The sequence below is a fragment of the Barbatula barbatula genome (genome assembly GCF_947034865.1).
Source record: "Barbatula barbatula genome assembly, chromosome: 25".
In the NCBI taxonomy this organism is placed as follows: Eukaryota; Metazoa; Chordata; class Actinopteri; order Cypriniformes; family Nemacheilidae; genus Barbatula; species Barbatula barbatula.
Window position 1 is genome coordinate 12,710,179 of NC_136788.1, and position 20,041 is coordinate 12,730,219.

The 20,041-nt window shown below is 39.4% G+C and overlaps 2 protein-coding genes across 2 annotated transcripts in view; one reads left to right on the forward strand and one right to left on the reverse strand.

Annotated features, from left to right (window-relative positions):
- The first annotated feature begins 16 nt into the window (after window positions 1–16).
- Window positions 17–3,347, forward strand: polr2c (RNA polymerase II subunit C). Its single transcript, XM_079449754.1, has 9 exons — window positions 17–277; window positions 613–662; window positions 1,329–1,397; window positions 1,488–1,540; window positions 1,645–1,773; window positions 1,951–2,002; window positions 2,087–2,255; window positions 2,478–2,552; window positions 2,670–3,347. Exons 1-9 carry the CDS (start codon window positions 192–194, stop codon window positions 2,812–2,814), a joined length of 828 nt encoding a protein of 275 aa, XP_079305880.1. The 5' UTR covers window positions 17–191; the 3' UTR covers window positions 2,815–3,347.
- Window positions 3,348–5,166: 1,819 nt separating this feature from the next.
- Window positions 5,167–20,041, reverse strand: part of shank2b (SH3 and multiple ankyrin repeat domains 2b) — a gene marked incomplete at its 5' end in the record, with an annotated part of 73,439 nt that continues 58,564 nt past the window's right edge. Inside the window, 7 exons of the mRNA XM_079449717.1 lie at window positions 5,167–6,300; window positions 8,494–10,855; window positions 10,959–11,070; window positions 11,342–11,466; window positions 12,699–12,743; window positions 13,838–13,918; window positions 14,244–14,379. Of these exons, the coding sequence (XP_079305843.1) occupies window positions 5,763–6,300; window positions 8,494–10,855; window positions 10,959–11,070; window positions 11,342–11,466; window positions 12,699–12,743; window positions 13,838–13,918; window positions 14,244–14,379 (3,399 nt within the window). The 3' untranslated portion in view covers window positions 5,167–5,762. The remainder of the gene's footprint in view (window positions 6,301–8,493; window positions 10,856–10,958; window positions 11,071–11,341; window positions 11,467–12,698; window positions 12,744–13,837; window positions 13,919–14,243; window positions 14,380–20,041) is intronic.

Here is a 20,041-nt window from a genome sequence, read left to right on the forward strand (position 1 = left end):
AATTGTCTGCTCGTATGAAGACTTTTATTGTAGAACTGTAGCGTGACCCGGATGCTAATGAAATCAGAGCGGCCAGTAGCCAATCACATGTTTTCATGTGTTATTGTGCTGGAGCGAATGAACCATCAGTTCGTATAGCATATAGCTAATGTATAGATTTCTGCCTTTACAATCTACAGCTTATATTCACCATGCCGTACGCCAACCAGCCTACGGTTAAAATCACAGAGCTATCGGACGAGAATGTGAAGTTTGTGATCGAAAACACCGATCTCGCGTGAGTGATTGAAATGACATCCTTAACGTAAAGTTTGCACTGTAGTATTACATGTTTAATTCAATCAAACGCGTTATGTTTATTATTTACAAATACATGTTTGTTATGTAATCTATCTTTGGGCTTAACTAGTTATTTGCATCTCAGTATACTGCAAAATAAGAATAGCAGTGCTATATGCTTTAGTTAGTAATGCTTCTATCGTTTTATATTACACTACTTATATTCGATATGAGTATACTAGTGTAAGATAGCAGCTATACACTGTTCTCAATGCAAGAATACCGTGGTATTATATGATAACGTTACCATAAATGCAATATTATATATTTCAGGGTGGCAAACTCTATTCGACGAGTGTTTATGTCTGAGGTTCCAACCATCGGTAAGAATCAAACCGGGTTTTTTGTTTTTTTTGTTACAAAGTTTAAAATAGTATCTATTAAACGTGTTCATTTGGTCATGGAGTTCACCTCTAATTATAACGTGCATTATTACACTGCTCGTTGGAATGCTTCATTCTGATTGGCCAGTCGCGTCTAGCGGCTGTTTGATTCTGTTATTAAGTGTGTACACCATCTTCAATGCAATACATTTTCTATGTTGTCACTTTTTACATGCATTATTTGTTTATTGTTTCTATTACAAAAACCTTAACAATATATGTCGAGCTTGTCCTGCAATTCCAATGTATTATTAATAATATCATTAATAATATTTCTCAGTGTTTTTTTATTTACTAGCTGTTAAAGCACAGGTCAAATTTATTAAAACTATTTATTCAGCTAAAACACTCGAGGACTAGATAGACAGATCGAATATTAAGGTAATTTGTATTTTTTTTATGTCAGAATACTGTGCATATTAATATTGCTGTTAAATGCAAGTAGTGCAGACAGGTGTTAAAAAGGTTTGGTAAAGCTGTAAACAGACCTTTAAATAAATATGTTGTTACACTGTGCTTTATATACTTCTTTTTCGCTTCCTGATCACACTGTGGGGGCTTATTTCTATATTTGATAACAACCGGCTGCCCTTACTTATCTTCCAGCTATTGATTGGGTTCAAATCGATGCCAACTCATCTGTACTGCACGACGAGTTTATTGCTCACAGAGTGGGTGCGTAAATCATCATCCACATGATCATTTCAAAAAATGTAGTTATGATAAAGGCTGATCTCTTAAAACAGTTATTCTAACCCTTTACAGGTTTAATTCCACTCACAAGCGATGACATTGTCGACAAGATGCAATACTCCAGAGTAAGTTTATAGATCCACAGCCTCGCGATGGTTTCCGTTTGTTTCTGTTCATGTATAAATTGGTGAACTATGTATAAATTGACTGTACTTTTGTGTCGTATTAGGACTGCACGTGTGATGACTTTTGTCCAGAGTGCTCGGTTGAGCTCACGCTGGATGTGAGATGTACAGAGGACCAGACACGACACGTGACCTCTCGAGACCTGCTGTCCAATAACCCCAGAGTCATCCCTGTGTGTGCATTCTCCTAACTGGCTCATATAATAAATGTTTTATTACTTTAACGTTTTTAATTTTGTCTAAACTGTGCTTACGCTATTTACGATGGCAATGTTTTCTTTTTGGTTATATTATATGTGCTGTATGCACTTTTTCTGTGTTGTGCTAATGCATTATGTCTTATACTCCAGGTAACATCTAGAAGTCGAGACAATGATCCCAACGATTATGTAGAGCAAGACGGTAAGTCAGTTTTTCATAAATATCACTACTCTTTTATTTAATCGTTTATATATACAGTCACTTCATTGTATGGTTTTCATGTAGACATCCTGCTAGTAAAACTGCGGAAGGGTCAGGAGCTTCGTCTCAGAGCTTATGCGAAAAAGGGTTTCGGCAAGGAACACGCCAAATGGAATCCCACCGCAGGAGTGGCTTTCGAGTATGACCCCGACAATGCACTGAGACACACGGTTTTCCCCCTCCCACAGGAATGGTATGATCCTAAATAGATTGTCTTGATGTTGTGAACTCTAACTAATGTAATTTAACTATGGCCTATTTATGAACTAGCTGCATCACCCTCCAGTCAGACAACAAATGCAACAAACTCTGTAAAGCGCTTCATATCTGAGAATGTGCTATAAATATAACTTGCATGCTAAATTACCTTAAATTATATACATTGTTTAATTCTCTACCTTTGTTTCATTGTCAGGCCTAAAAGTGAATATTCAGAAATTGAAGAGGACGGAGTAGAGGCCCCATATGACCCTAATGGCAAGCCCGAAAGGTAAGACCAAATAAACATTCATATTGTATAAAGATAAACAGGAAGTAAGTTAGTGTTCATCTTAACATCATTAGTAACATTACACAGAGATCTCACGCGTTTTTTTTTACTCTACAGGTTCTATTACAACGTGGAGTCTTGTGGTTCGCTTCGGCCAGAGACCATCGTCATGTCAGCCTTTGCTGTGCTAAAGAAGAAACTGAGCGATCTACAGACCCAACTCAGTCACGAAATTCAAAGCGATGTTCTCACCATTAACTGAGTAGATTCAAATCCCAGTACTGCTTTTTTAGATTAAACATAGCTCAAAAGAAAGAGTTTGTGAAGATGTATTTTTTCAGCTCTTATTTGTTGTTGCATCAAAGTCCACAGAATTCTCCAATAAATGCATAAACATGTTTTGTTGCAATTTTGCACAATGCAGAAACACCACTTGCCCGTATGAACACCAGAGGGCAGAGTTCTTGAATCATATGAACGATACATTCCTCAATATATGGAAAGACAGCATGTATGGTTATGACAGAGTACCAAACAGCATGCTTATAAGATGAGAAACAATTTATTTCAAACAAAACAAACCCTGGAATGGATGTAACAAATTCACATAAAACCAGCCCTAGACAAACTATGTAAACAAAACGCAATGGAAGGAACAGGAGCTACATGAGTTCAACAACAGATTGTGCAATTGTATTTATTTCCTCCCGTAAATCTTTGTTTTGTTCATACATACGTACTGAGGGGTTTGAGGAAAGTGCAGTCACAAAACTTCTCTCTTTGATTTTAATCATCAATTCTATTTTGAGCACAAAATTACAGCAACATAGATCAAGTGAATGCATTCCTCACAGGAAGTGTGTGAGAGACAACTTCAGACCTTCTGAAAACGTCTAGAAAAATGCATTTTCAATTCAGAATTCTGTTAAACACAAATCAGTGCCATGGCATTTGTTCATTTCTGGTGGAAATGTTCGCTGGTATCATACGGCGTAAGTGGCCTGAAAATATGTGCTTGTTGAAATCGTCAAGTACACAAACCACACAAATCTACATTTGAACTTCTTTCTTTAATTACATTGTCTAAGAGAAGCAGGTGACAGCCATAACCTCATTATTTTCATATCTTCTAATTCACTGAGACCTATGTATATGTAGATTTCTTTTCATTATATTATATACGGTACTGTGAAATACTGGCAAAGAAGGACCAAACAGTGTTCTTTAAGTTTTTGTGTATTGCTTTTTAACTGATACCACATAGATTTTTGGCACACCACATATCAGAGTTAAATGTCATAAAAATTTCATAAATATTTCTATAAATCTTTAAAATACTGTGCTGTTTCCTAAAATAAGATATATAGAGATGATAACTCTAAATCCTCTAAGGTCGAGAGAAAAGCAAACATATATATATTTATATATATATATATTTATATAATTTTTATTTCAGAATCTCTTCACTGCATACTTTGAACGGCATTCACAGGCATTCTCGACACGTATCGGTTTCTCCTCAGTTCTGCCATTACCCACAGTGCTTCAAACTTAATACTGAAGGTGAAATGTGTAATGCTGGCTGTCTCTTCGAGTCTGATAAAATATGGTTCAACGTTTATCACAAATATGAAAATTTACCTCCAGTCGTTTTCCATACCTATGGAATATTTAAACAGCTGTGGGATTTTATCTAGAGTCCAAGGATTTTAGAAAATCTTTGAGAATGGGAAAATTAATATTCTGATTAACTTTGCGATGATCTGAAGATGTTGTGGTGTGTCAAATTGTAACACAGATAGGCACACGTTGCAGTACATAGATGAAATAAAAAACGTCATTTGAAAGCAAAAGCAAAACTTTTCCCACGTCAATCAGAAGATTTGCAGGACTTCAATAAAAATGACTTAAAGCACTTTGATTTGGAACTAGTTAAGCGAGTGTTTACTTTGTTAACCCACTTGATGTTTGTTGAAGGAACTAAAGAAAATCCAGAACATATCAAATTTTAAACCTAATATTACTCAACAATTTATAGATATGAAGTCACATCCTGTATCAGTTACAATTGACGACATTGATATGTATAGATTAAGGAGTTTTTCCTGTAGCGCTCTACACGATTCTTTATACCATCCAACAATCCGATCTACCGAGTTATAGTTACGCAATAAATAAATTCATAGATAAATAAAATGATTCAACTCATTAGGAAGGTGTCACATTTAAAGCAAAACTCAGATACATACTGGCCAATTTAAAGTTATTGTGTTAGCGTTCAACTCAAAGATTAACCGGTTAACAAAACAAGTAACTTTTTTTTCAATAAAACCTTGATGCTTCAGTTAAAACCTCCAACACTTTAATCTTGCGTGCTCCTTGCGTGAAGACGTTGTTTTAGTTCCATTATAAAACAGCTGGAAAATAATAGTGACTGGCAACACAGAGCAGCGCAATCGAGCGTTGATCGAAGGTACAAACAAAATGTCAGTGGGAATGCCTTAGACCTCCTTACCATATGGAAGACACCTAATAGTACCACAATTCAAAAAGACCCAAGAAAAATTTAGATCGTTCAGACAAACACCTAATGTTAGCGTATTCAAAGACTCAAAGAGTAAAGATGGCGGAGAGACCTGCTGCTTGCTACGGTTACGTTTGTTCGCACGTAGGGAGTATTGACCTTTGTGTTTCAAGCGACCAATTCCTGGAACTGAGGGACATCTGAACGCCCGCCAATCGCGTCTCGGAGATTCGTGTACCTCCCGGTCAAAGGTGTAGGAGAAAAGCAAGATATTTCATAGGCAGCTGATACATAGACAAAGGTTCCCTTTTTTCCTGAAGAAATATTCTCTGTAGAATTGTCTTAGCAAAGATAGAAAATGGATTCCCAGCTCTGCTGGTTTCAGTGCATTCAAAGGAGGCCAAAGTCCTGAAAAGCCAAAGGACAGTCAGCTCATATTTGTAGATTCCATACAGTGTGTTGGCTTCAATGTCCTTTCTGGTGCTGGAGCTCTTGGAACAGAAACGTAGGGAACCGCTTGTGCTTGCGCGGATATTCGAATGCTTGAGTTTCTTCAGGATGTTCCTAAAATCCACTGAAAAGCATGATAGGACAACAACGTTTCAAAATTATTGAACCAAAATAAGGGAAGAGGAAAACAAAGCTTATGAACAAGAAGCGCCGAGTCCCGGATGTCTCACCCAGTCTCATCTATCCAAGAGTACTTTAAGTGCTCGCTCGATGTTCATTCTGTGGCCCACGCGTGTAACGCCCAAATCGATCAAATCCTCCTTTTGCAGGTTGGGCAGGTGGCTGCCCTCGATGTCGTTGTCCATAAAGGCGTCCCTGTGCTCGCCTAGGTTTAGGCTCTCCAGCCAGTCGGCCACGTCCTGCTTGCTCCACATGAGGACGGGTTTGGTGGCGAAGGGCTTATTCGAGGCGGCCTGGATGAGGGTGAGAGGAGAAGGCGAGCGGCTACGCCCTGTGCCCAGGCTTAGGGGTGGCGTAGGTAGACCAAAGACGTCCGTCATAGTTGGGGAAGTGACCGAGGTCGGGAGGGAAGAGGCACAACTGAGGCCGGAGTCCGGAGGGGACATGATCGGGCTTGGGGAGCGGTGATGAGGAGGCAGGCTCTCGGCCTGATGGCACGGCGACGGGGCAGGCACATTGGGGCCAGGCTGGGCAGTGAAGGTAATGGTGGTGTTCTGCTGTGTACCTGAGATGAGTGATACACCATCCTGATTTCTGCAAAAAAGACAAATGAAAATAAGAGATTTAATCAAACAGTGTGTTTTAAATAGATTTCATTATGTTTTAAAGTTTTTTTTTCTAGGATTTAACCTTTTCAAGTTTCAACCTTTTTTAAGTACCATTTTCAATGGATTTTAATTATTAATCCATTACGGTTTATTAAGTATTTATTAATTATTCATCTTATTACGACTTCGTTGGATTAGCTTTAAGTATAAGGCCAATTTAGCTGAAATTTTTGTAAACCGAGTCCCTGTATAGTAAAGTTTTAGACGTTAGGCAACCCATCACACGATGTACAAAATTGCCTCTGAATGTATACATTTTAGGTAACTTTTGTGTTGCTCTTTTTTCAAAGCCATCAAAACATTCAAATAATTCCCTTTTTTCTTTTGATTTCGTGCTTTTCACCTGACCACAAAAGACTACGGAAACAAATAGGAACATGACAAATTAACCTGCATTGAGGAGCACAAATACTAGGCCCAGGCTTTTATTTAAAAATATCTTAAGAGATGTTACAGACATTATCTCCAATGTTAAGAATTTGCACATTAAATAGTATTTCTTATGTTTTTGATTTAAATAATGTGTTTAGACAGCATAATTTCATTACACTATTGAGAAATATAAGAACATGTGCTTTAATGGTTGCGCAACCATAATGGTGTGTATAACGTTTTGGTGTGAAATTTAACCTGACATTCAGATTCATCTTATGTGCATGCATATGACTATAACAAATGTTTCTTTTTTTTTTTTACATGAAAGTGCATCTAAAGTAGGACTACACTGTAGGTGGGCTAGCTTTAAGGAAGCTATGGGCGTCAAGCTCTTTGACAATGTGGTGACCTTGCCCCAGGTTTCTACATATACTTTTCTACACAAGGTGTGCTGGCCTAAATTTCTACTTTAATTTCCATCGGATTTAAAACACCAGAATAAGAGCACAACAATAAACAACACCTGAACCAACTAAAATGAAACAATGAATAAATACCTTAAAAACGATTCAGTGCAGAATTTCCAACACAGATCTTAAGAACAATATGCAGATTCAATGATACAGCCACAGAATTTTTTTCAGAAACAAAAATAAAGATTATTTTCAGTAAAGATTATTTAGTTTTTCTAGGTAAGTGTTTAGGGAAAATTATATTTTTTGTTTAATTCTGTGAACTAATAACAATATCGCAAATACAAATATTTTTGTCTATTCACATTTAGTTGCAGAAAATGAAAACTGGAGAAACAGGTCAAAATAACAGAAAAGATGCTCTGTATTTTTTCAGACCTCAAATACTGTAAAGAAAAGTTCATGTCACTTTTAAGCAATACAGCAGTAATATTTGTACATGTATCTACGAAAAGTTTTGTGGAAATCTCGATATTTATCGCAGTTTTCATGTGTCTTGTCAGTCTTTCACATTGCTGTTGGATTACTTCATGTCACTCCTGAGATTTTGTTGAAATTCAACAGATGCTGGACTGAAATGGCCACAATACATCTAGAAATCCTGATAAAATGAAAATTTGGAATGGTCTTTTACATTTATTTCCCCGGGTATAAATATATAAACATGCACATATACATGCAAACCCAGTGTACTAAACATAGAGCTCTGTCTGCTTGGTGTATGAGTGCATTTTAGGGTCAGTTCTGTGGTCTGTAAATAACAAAATCATTCAATAATGAATGATACATTGAAGCGGGGACCGCAAAGCGATGCCTGCACAACATGGCAGCCATCAGCGTACACAAGCTTACCCATACAGTCGATTACTGATGTTTTGCTAAATAAACAAGACAACATTATCTCATTATGAAATAGGAACTCTATAAAACCCAAATGGTTTCTGTCAATATGAAATATAATAGCCATTTATGATACCACTTTAGATAATCTGGAGAAGTCTTGTGGGAGCAATTTTGATGATGTGATAACTAACTAACAAATGGACCATGCTGTAACATCACGCAAGCACGCACACACACATACATACACCTCCCCCCTCTGTGGTGTGGTCTGTTCATCATCACACTGACGTTGCTCATCTCATCCTCAAGGCTGTTCTCATTATTAGGTTGCTAGGCAACTCTTTCGTTCTTCGGCAGAGCATGCACGCACACTCATCTAAGAGCATCTAAATGCATGCTTGTGATACAGGAAGAAAAAGAGGGCATACCTCGTTCCAAAGTGAGTCCTGGTTCCTGTCGGAGAGTCTAATGCTTCCCCTGGCTTTGGTGCTTTGTCCTTGTTCACATGCTGCAGAATTGAATTCATCTCCCCCATTCCATGAGACTTGGCGTCAGGCCCATGGGGGCCTTTCATCTCCGGAGGGTCGCCCCATAGTTTTGAGGTTCGTTGCGTTGGAGTTTTTAAGGGTTCCGGCGGAATACTTCCAGGGGGCGGAGGTGGGACTGAGCAGGGAATTCTGAAAGAGCTGACATTCTCCTCCGGCAAAGCGTCCTTGTAAAGTGCATTGCTCTTGATGGCAGGTTTGGGTTTTGGTTTGGACAGGATCTGAGCCCTGTCCACCAGAAAGGCTTGTCCATCTGCATAGACGGTGCAAGTGTCTAGGGTCTCACCTCCTTCAGAAGACAAGGTGGAGATGCTGGACACAGTGGAGATGGTGCTGGTGGTCTCCAGCTGAGGGTCGCCGCTGCTCCGGCTGTCAATCTCGATGCCCGAGTCAGTGATTTGTTCGTAGGGCTCTAACGGCCCTGGAGGGAAACTGGGAGGCGTGCAGTTTGTAAGGACTGTTGGTCTTTTAATTTCTGAACCTAAAGTGGGATAGTATGGAGCAAGTGAAGGCCCTTTTGTGCCATTTGCTTTCTGTTTCAGAAGCTCAGCTATAGACCCCGCCTGGTCTTCAGGAATGTCGAAACTGTTGGCGAACTCGAGTGGGGGTGGCAGGGGTTCGGCAAACACAAACTCCTCATCGATGTCGACAGAGGCCAAGGGCGGTGGAGGGATGCCGAAGGGAAGCTTGACAGGCTCGTCCACTGAGCTAACAGTTATGATGGTCTTGCCATGTGGAGCAGCTGACAGCGGCTTGGGAGGAGGGGGGTTGGCGAGAGCTGGCTGGTTGGGGTCGCGAAGCTCCCCGGGGGTGTTGTCGGGACTCACCGCCTCATCCTTGTCGCCCTCTGAGAAGCTGTTATCCTCTGATTTTACCCCATCTGTGGTGTGTACCATCAACAGACCAGCTGACTTCTGCTGCGAGGTATCCACAATGTCGATCAGCATGTTTTTCTTCTCCTCCGGCCTCTTCTCAGGCTTGCCCAGATCGAGCTGGTACTTGGACTCTGTCTCGTATTTGGACTCCGTCATCTGTCTGCGCAGGCCCCCGCGGGGTCGTCCCATGGTGGCGGTGCTAGAGAAGCCAACCTCCACATTTGGTCTAAGCTTAGTGTCGATGAAAAGCGGTTTATTGAGATCGAGTTTGGACAGGTCGCTCTTTAGCGGAAGAGGCTGTGATTGCTCCCTCATGGCTCTGTCTCTGGCCGCTAACGCTAAAGCTAATGGCGAATTGGGATCTAGCGGTTTGCCTGTGACCGGGTGAACGTAATTTCCACTTCCTGAGCTGTAGGTCTTGTGAGCAGGCAGACTTATTGGGCTGTGTCCTGTGCGTGTGTTCAATAGCTCCCTTACCATTGTAGGCTCTGGGCTGTTGAAGTCCGTCACATTGCCACCGCCTCTGGGAATGCTCAGCAAGGACGAGGGAGGTGCCATTAGCCTACGTAACCGCTCATCGCTGCTAAACATGCCCTCATCGATAGACTTTGAGTGTCGTAAACGTGGGGCTGGTTTAGGTGCCATGTCCTCGTCGCCTGCATCTGTGGACTTGAAAGACGGGGAATTTCGATGAGCATCAATCCTCTTCTCCCTGTCTCTGACTGCACCAGCGATTGCAGCTGCAAAGGGACTACCTGGACCGTCTTCAGGACGCAGTTGCCCTGGGTGGTCCGGCGTGGTTGTCTCAATTTCCATACTACTTCCTTGGCTGCTCTTCCCACTGCTGCTGGTGGATGGCTCTTTAATTATTATGGTTGGAATCGGTATGGAGCACGTCTTCTCAGGACTGTCCTCAACGTTAGACTGTTTCACAAGCATGCCCTTCCTTCTGGCAGGCTTGTTAGGTACAAACAGTCCAGCATGACCTATCTTTCCCACATCTGAGTAAGGGTTCTCCGGGATATGGGCACGACGCATATGAAGACTCTGCTGGGCTGTTGGACTGTGGTTGTATCCTTCAGATTCATACTGTTCGGGACTGTCTTTGAAATATGTGCCCTGATCTCTCCACCCAGCCCCCTCACCTCTGTCAGGGGTTGTGCTGTTTGCATTAGGACTCTGAGAAGTAAAGCCTGGTCTGATGGTGCCGTATCCTCGACCGGCTGGGACGGGAGCATTATTATGAGGTGGAGATGGAGGAGATATGGCTGGTGGGGGTGGAATGTCTTCAGATGTGTCAGGCATTGAAAGGCTTCTTGTAAATTTCAACATTGGAGGAGTGAGGAACTGCTTCTCTTCTTCGGTTACTCCTGAAAATAAAATGGCCCAAATCAACTCTTCCTGGGGATCAAATATTTTGTGGGGAAATGTGTAGAAGAATATTTGTTATGATCAGTATGATTAAAAACATACCTATAGATGTTTGCCGTCGTATAGTTCCCTTTGGTACACCCAGGTAAGGGCCTCTGAGACTACTTGGCAGTAGCGACGAGTCTACTGCTATATCCTGACTATTGCAGAGAGACTACAAAAAATTATATAAAATCAGTATAGGGCTGACATGATTATATGAAATTCAGCTGTTTAAACCGCTAAGTTAAAATGATTTAAAAAAATAAAAAATAGACTGTAGGAATGAGAAGCTAGTACTATGCTAAGCAAAAGCAGTATAGCATGCATGGGCCAACACATTATCAGACTTGCGAAAAAGGTTATTACAGTTAGACTAAAACCCCATTCTCAACAATGCCACATGAGACCAGAACTCCAAGGGACATTAGCCATGGCACGCTTACATTCATTTCAGGGCTGACGGCAAAACACTTGCTATTCGGACGTGGTTTGACCGTTGCAACCCTCACGTCGGCGTTTGAGTTTTCCCACGTGGGCTTCTGAGGGGGCACGACTTCATCCACTTTATCTGCAAGATAAAGTTTTGTCTCAAATTAGAAAGCAAAAAGGTAAGTTTAAAAGAAGCTCTGTATCAAATATTGCCTATGTCCTCAAACATAATCCTCAGAGCGAGGATCCGAACTGAGCAAGAGAGGCGACAGAAATAGGTACAACGACAATATTCAAGGTCAAAGCCGTGCAAGCGCTTCCAGGTTCCGTTGGAGAAATCTTAGCACTTCTTTCAACGGCCACTGCGCAACATGCTAGCATTGATTTTAGACAGCTCCCATGCATGGGATGATTACTTAGTGTGACTTGAAATACAATCCTCTTCTTCAGACCCTCATTATCTGAAAGCTGATCATCTATACAGAAATGGAGGAAAGGGAAATTCAGAGTCTCATTTCCTAGCATAAAAGTTAAGACTGAATCTGGTAAGGTAACACACATACACACAGTTACACCTGAACATTATACAGTATGGATATATAAACTCATGCCACTCGCCTACAATGTCAAACCGCTAAAGCAATACAGATTTAAACAGAATAAAATAAAAGCTGGCCGTTCAGCAGAACTTATTGTCTACATAAAACAGTTTAATTCTGCAACTGTAGAAAGATTATGAATTTGTTTTGTAAACTGTGTCTTCCTTATAAAACTTAAATATGTATTTATAATGACTCTCATGGAAGAACACAAGATTTCCAAGGCTGTTTTAAGGGCACAGCAGGAGTACTTTGTAGCCAACTGCATTATATACACTAATGCTCAGAAAATATATCCTTTGCGAAGACGCAGCAGTGTCCAAAAGAGTTGTATTTGTGCAGCAATCGCACTGCTGATCATTGCGAACTGTGCCAGTGGCATTACGCTGAAAATACAACATCACATTTTGCAGGTGGAATGTTTCTATATTAAACATATGCAGCATTATTTCCATAGCAATGCCTTGTTTCAGAGTGATTCAAAGCTGGAGAGGCTCCTCATTTGATGATAGTTATAAAGTTTACTTTAGCTTTTTATCGTTCGTATCCCGGATTCTGAAGGTTTTACAGTGTAAACACATTTCTTCTGTTTTTAATTCCACCAAAAGATTTGGATTATTCAAGAGAACTGTGCATTTTTTGCACAATTATATAAAAAATCTCAAATGTACAAAAGGTTAAGTTAACGTAAAAAAGAAGAACAAAAAGTAAATAATCACTACTTTTACTAAGTGGAGGTGAAAAAATTAAACAGTGCTTAGGGAGAACTCACCCTTTTTTTTCCTCAAAGTGGCTTTAACATAAAAGAACAATTCAGCTTTATTCAAAAATGAAATTCATTTAATTTCCGGATAACATAAGGAGAACCAAAGTTTGGAATACACTGTATTCCTCCATATGGAATTGACCTGTGGATAACGTAATGCCATCAGACGGAAAACCAAACTTTCAGAACGACAAATCCATGCAGTTAGTTAACTTTCCAGTAGCACTCAACAAGACATGACAGGTAAAACCCCAACCGAGCAAGGTGACAAAAAAGACAATTTCTGACACTGAACGATACTCCTTCAATACTGCTTACCCAGTGTGCCATTGTTTAATGATCAAAAAATAAATCAGGGTGACCCTTTAAACCATCTTTAGCTGTGGTCATTTTGTGTCAATATAAATCCTTTACCATTCAACCAAGAAACCTCTTAAGGGAAATGTGTCATGCTTTAAGTGTGAATGTGTTTCGGAGCCGATAGCCTCGTGGGCAGTGTGCCGTTGCGCATCGGGCAACCCTGGTTCGATACCAGTCTCATGGTCCTTTCCCAAACCCACCCCCTTCCTGTCCCCTCTTTCACTTAACTGTACAAATGATGGTGGAGTCATTTGGGGGCACAGCATATGAGACCATACAGTATATATTGTCCCACTACACACTTAATGTAAATATAATCACTAATACAAATCTCTGAAAATACATACAACAAAGGCACATGCACGTCAGGGAAGCACAACAGCAACATTTTTATGAAAGTAAGTGATAAAATGCATCATACCTTTATCCACTTTTGGTACAGCATGCAGGAAAACAAAATAACATCAAAGTTCATTTAATAATGAACGATTGCTGTAGAACAATAACAAAGAAAATTCCCACGTTAAAAACATTCTTAAGGTCTGTTCACACAAGACGCAATCTAAACTTTTAAAGAACTGTCTATAACTATGCCGTCATGCAAACACAAAGTTTCCTAAAAAAAGTTCAGCACTTACACTACGAGATGCAAAAAAAAAACTAAATCCAATAGAATAGATGCGAGAATGCGCCCTGCATGTGTGAACGACCGTGTGAAATGCAATAAATGAGACTAAATTGGATGAGATGTGACGTTTGCATCTGTATGGCATGGCTGGGCTTACCTAGGTCTTCTAGCTCTGAGGTCATAGATTTTGAACGCATGGAAAGGGCTGTGGAGGGAGCCCTCCGTGGTGGGGGAGGCGCTACAGCGATAAACAAACAGATGATACAGCAGGTACAGTACATGTTTTGTATACAAAAACACCCAATTAAAGCTGCTGATATTTTTGAAAAATAAATGAAACAAAGCGGGACTTAAGACCCTTGTTAAAACCTTGAAAATCTCCAATTAGCGATGTTAATAAAACCAGTGATTAGTATAACTAACATGGAAAAGCAATGGTTAGAATTTTTACATCACTAGTTATGACTTGCTTAATTTTCTCACGCATGAGTAAAAATCATCATCATTATTATTATTATTATTATTATTAAGAAATCTTAAGTGAATCAAGACAAGCCTCCTACCTTTCTTTCGAGCGGTGTCGTCGGGGTCCAAATTTCGACTGACTGTCACAACCTTGATGATTAAGTGGTTGCCGCCATGACGGATCATGTTGACTACTTGTTTGTGGCCCACTTTGACAACATTATCCTGGTTCACCTACAAAAAGAGGAACAATTAAGCATTAGAGAAACACAGAAAATGAACAAAACACACCTACTGTATGCTTACAAACTAATGTCAGGTTTGTGTGGCACTTTGCAATACCATAAAACAAGCATCAACACTAAGGTGAAACTACCAGCACCACCATTTCTTCCATTAAAAGCCACAATCAAAACTGTATTTATCTCTGTTGACTTATTGACAACACCAATATACAAGCAATCAATGAAACACAAAGCCATTATTTTGTCCTTATTTTGTTTTAATCTTCCTAAATGTTTCTCATATATTCTGCAAATGGTCACCATACCAGAGAGAGCCGTCATCTGAATGGCATAAGTGGGCAGTAAATCTGATTGCGTGTAAATGTTTAAGTGGGATATTAAATCTGCCACCGAGCCGTTACTGTCGACTTCAACTGCATACAGCTAAAGCAGAAACGATTTTCCTGTTCTGCTAACTGTTGATGTATGGGCAACATTCATCACCAGACGTTTTTCATAATCTTTTTTCAAGCGGGGTGTAAAGTCCAATGACTCCAACTGCACTTTCATTTAAAATGACATACTCTGAGGGGGAATTATACACCTTTTCTCGCTCATACTCCATGAAAGTGGAACACAAACTCCTACAACTATTTCAAGAGGCTCTACAATATTATTTTGGGAAATGAGTTATCAAAAAAAAATCAGAGAATGTTATACAGAAAACAATACCAGATTTTTTCGTTTTCTGAAGAAAATGTAAGTGCTTGCTTGTTCAACTCGCCGAAATGTTAAGAGTGGTTACCGGAGTATGCAGAGGCTAGGGTACTCTGGGTGGCTGCTAGGGCATTGCATATTTTGGGAAATCCCAGCGAACATACATCCTTATCAAATGTAAACCTTATATTATGCACTTTAAGTCACTTTGGATAAAAGCATACATGCCAAATGCATAAAATGTTAAATGATAATTTGGTAAATTATTAGGTGCTTATTTTTTTAACCCTGTATATTTACATTAAAGAATTGGTTATTCATGTCCATGACATTTGATCAAACCCCTACACCATAGAATTTACAACAGTAATAGTCACACAATCCATAGCACCACTAATGATAATCTGATGTTAATATGCTCTGCTATACGTATAAACATAAGGTCTAATTAGAAGGAATGCAGACTAAGGACAAATGCACATCTGTTTCTATGCCATTTCCTAAGCAAAACAAGAAACACTTGCACTATAAAATCGATCAGGCGAGAGAAATGAGAGAAACAGGTTTGGGAGAGATTTTAAAGTATGCCTTTTATCGAAGAAAAGGTTACGTGAATAAGCTTGGGTAACCTAGGAAACAGCCGAGAGAGCTGAAGTCGTCTTCATGACGAAGATAGCTGAGCGTCTCCTTTTGTGTGTGTTTGTGTGATTCATAAATGTGTACGTGTGACCGGGAGAAAGATATTATAAGTGTGTGTATAAGAGAATCATTGTTCTAATTGAATAAAATGAGCAGAACACAAGTTAGAAAGCAAGCTGGAATCATTGTGAGATCTGGAGTGAAAGGCCCAAATGGAGAGCCAGGTAAAAAATTACAATTTGTGACGTTAGTTGTCTAGCCTCTTTGCAGCATCTCTCCTCTCCTGCACATTTCCAACAGTATCAGAGCATACAAGAGAATGGCCTTTTGACACATTTTTTTAATTTCTAGAAAATGTATAAAAATAAATTGTAATGCAAGTCACACATGTGGTATGGAAGGAGGGTGAAAGCCAAGAGAAATTTCTCAGCATTCGCACTGACCTCTAGTCTCTCGGTATATCGCAGGTTGGTAATGAGATTTGGCCTCATTTAGATACTGGAACCAGATGTAGATAAAGCTCACAAAACAGCACAATCTCACCATGGCCACTTCATCTCGATAATCTCATTATGCTGGACTCGAGCCAATTCCAAAGCTGAGCTATCAGGACCACAACCAGGACATGAAAGGTTTACTCAACCTTATTTATGCTTCGACCACATTTTACTCTCTTTATTGGAACACAAATCCAAAAATTCTGAAAAATGTATAAGTACATTGTATATCCATCAGAGACAATGGATGCTGGTATTCCCACTCTAAACAACAGGAACTGTCAATTTAATGCATTCAAGTGTGATTAATTAATTAAAATATTTATTACAAAAAATACACCAGAAAATGGTGACAGCCATACGACAGGGGGGTGAGATGTTGGGTGGAATTGTAATTTTCTTTTGGCCTGCACAAGTTTCTCAAGTGCACCAGATGACACCTATGGAGCAGCAGCTAATCATGACAATCAAATATGAAAAATATGGATTTTCGTCAAATTTGAGATTTCGTCTCACAATCTGAATGCTCCAAGTCGCAATTAAACATCTAAAAGGACCTTTATTTGTCTACATTTTCGGAGAGGTGCACCTTTCTAAGTCTTTCCTAATACAAAGGATGCGTGTCCATCGGAAGCAAAGTGCTTGCACTTCTGACGTTTTGGCTTCAGTTTTAAAACATGCAGGATTGAGACAATAAAGTGTGGGACTGTTGTTAAAAGAATTATTGACAGAGAAAGTGCAGGACCTGATTTATGCAAATGTTTAGAGCTCAAAAGTAAAAAAATTAGTTTTTAGGAGATTTCATAAAAAAAATCAAAAAGCAGATACAAGCAATTCAAAAGTAATCCGTGAGGCTCCTGACGACATATTCATGTATTACGAAGCGAATTGATCCGTCTCTAAAATAATTATTAAATATCATCTGTAAATTACAGATTCTGTGACTGAAACTTTAGAAGAATATCAAATCGCACCCAAGTGTCTTACTCACTTTGAAGGGCAGATCTGTAGAAGTGGAATTCAAAAGGGAGAATGTTTGGCCCAAGGACAAAAAAGGACGACGCTGTTAGCTGTTATCTTGATTCTGATTGGCCAAGTGAATCCAGGCGCTGGAGCAAAAACATTTCAGATGCTCGGATTGGATGCCTAAGAAAAACTCTTCGGATTTACACGATCCACATAAATGAACTATTATTTATTCAAAACCCTGAATTACACCAAAAAGCAACTAGTTTGCAGGTATGTGTCTGGGTAAAAGACATTGAACACAAAATATGTAAGTAAACATGTACAGTATGTCAGGTTAAAATAGGTTTTCCCAAACATTTTAAAAGCACGGCACCCCTGCTAATCTTTTTTTTACATGCATTTCTAGTAATTAAACATACATGCATACATAAAAATATAAATAAATTAAATGCAGATGAGGAAACATCAAATCAGGCATAAACAAAAAAAAGCACAGAACAACCTGATGGATTTCTGCACTATCTTTCTTAGATGAGAGACGAAAAACAGCTCATTACTTGGAAACGGTATAACACAAAATTTAAGTGGTTTAAAAACTGTGACTTTTGTTGTATATCTTGATATCTATTCGTCCCGTGCCTATACAAAATTAACAATGCCCCGTGATCTGAATGTAAAATACACAAAGTATTTTTCTAACATCAGATCAACCCCATGTTAGAGACCCACTAAGGTGTCCAGAAATGCAAAGATATTGTTTGATGTCATTTCCATTCAAGCAGGAGGTTGGGACATACCAAGGGGCAAATTCTCTTTTAGACAATACCGTATCATTAACCTCACCACCTGAAATCTTATGACATTTAGTGCTGAATCACGTCATAACTAATCCTTCTTGGCAGAAATTTTCGTTAAATGTGAAATTTGTCGATGCTTTCAGAAGAGTTATTTAATAGATATCCTTAAAGCTAAATATGTACACTAAAAGCCAAAAAACGTCCATTTTGATTTCATGAACACCTTTAAAATGTAGCGACTATACTGCTGATAAACTGTGCAGAGAATACAATATCCAAAGTCTGCATGTGAAATGTGAAAAAAAGTTGTTTAAGCCTAAAGGCCTTTGCACATATAGTCCGAAAGTTTTGTATGCATTTTACGTATTTGGCACTCATGTGTACGGTGTCTCTGAATTGTCAAAATGCCTTTCAAAATGCTTGCTACGGATGCAAAAAACACACTAAATCTAACCCAGTCCAATTTTTTTATGACGGTGATGATATCGGAGGCAGTGTGTAAATGTGATTGACACAATGTGAGGTCGTATTTATTTGTCAACTTGCAGAAACACAAATTTCTGACTCAATGTGCAATGGCCTTAACTGTTGTTCTTATATGCATAATTTCTAAAATGAGAGGAACGTGACATAAACTGTCCAACAGAATAAACTTTGGAAGGTGAGTAAACGATAAATAAATGACAGAATTGTCATGTTTTGGGGGCACTGTAACTTTAAGAGTTAACAATGCCGATCCGAGTCACTGTGTGTCAAAAAACTGAAATCAGGTTAAAGACAGCTTGGGATGCAAAACTGGATTTTGGGAGGTGCTGTTTAAATACATACGCATATTCACAAAGAATCCCACACACATGCACAGAACATCAGTTTGCAATTGTAAAATTATCGGTGATCTTTGTGACAAACATTACTTTTGAATGTTTGTGCTTTCACGGTGCAATGAGACATTACAGAAACACGATGCACACACAAATCTTGACTGATAGATGTGCGTGACATGAGGCGAGCATCCCACACTTGATTAAAATCTGATGAAATTAGCAGGCGGTTATCCTCTCCGCACACGGTTAGCAAACAGGAAATAAACCATAAAACGTTAAGCCTTCCATTTGGCTAATCATATCAGTTCTGCTCAGGGTCATTCTGGTCAAACCATCCACACACGCACACACAGAAGTAAAAATGTAAAAAAACCTAAGAACACAAAAACCAAATGTGCTTTACTGCATCTCTGCAGAGCCCAAATGCAGGACACAATGAGCCTGTGCTTGCTGTTCTTTTCAAAGAACATAGAAGATATTGTGCTTGTGAGGGACAAATTTATGAAAATGTCTTCACAAATGTAATGCGGCATGTCAAAAAACGCCATGTGAGGACATCTTCACTATTGTAAAGGCTTATAAAGCAGGGAAATCATATTCTGCTCCAAATCTAAGGAGGGGGGTGCAAGCATTCACGTGCCGTTCACGCAGCTTAGCATTGTGAGCGTGTGTGTTTGTGTGACAGAAAATCTACTGGGACCTCCATATTTCATAGAGGATTTTGTGTCACATCTGGTCACTTCCAGAAGAATAAAGATATGTGCTGCACACACACACACACACACACACACACACACACACACACATATACTAATACATACTTGCTCTCTAAACCATTATGTAACGGTTTATGCATGTGCACCCTTCTGGTTACATAATGCCAATCTAGTGAACTAGGAGACCCCCTCCAGGTATCCTGACATAGACTACGAACTACTAGTAAGAGAAAAGTGAGAGTGCACAAATGAGGGTAGACTCCTGTTTTATTTAGGACACCAAAAACAAGGAACCCCCCATCTACAGACCAGCACAAAAACATCTACTCTAAGATTATACAGTATATGACTGACAAGAACAGCAGGAAGAATTATTTATGAGACAGGTTAGAAAAGAAATACAAGCTGGAGCTGGAGCCCAGGGGGTTGAGCACATGCCCATAACATGGGCAGGGACTGATACGTAGGTGACAGGGACCTGGGTTCTAGGCCAGTCTGTGTTATTATGACCCC

Excerpts from the sequence above, each read along its gene's own strand:
- polr2c (XM_079449754.1), top strand. The coding sequence starts at position 192 with ATGCCGTACGCCAACCAGCCTACGGTTAAAATCACAGAGCTATCGGAC. Across the intron at positions 278-612 it reads ATCGAAAACACCGATCTCGC|GGTGGCAAACTCTATTCGAC; the intron begins GTGAGTGATTGA and ends TATATATTTCAG. Across the intron at positions 663-1,328 it reads GTCTGAGGTTCCAACCATCG|CTATTGATTGGGTTCAAATC; the intron begins GTAAGAATCAAA and ends CTTATCTTCCAG.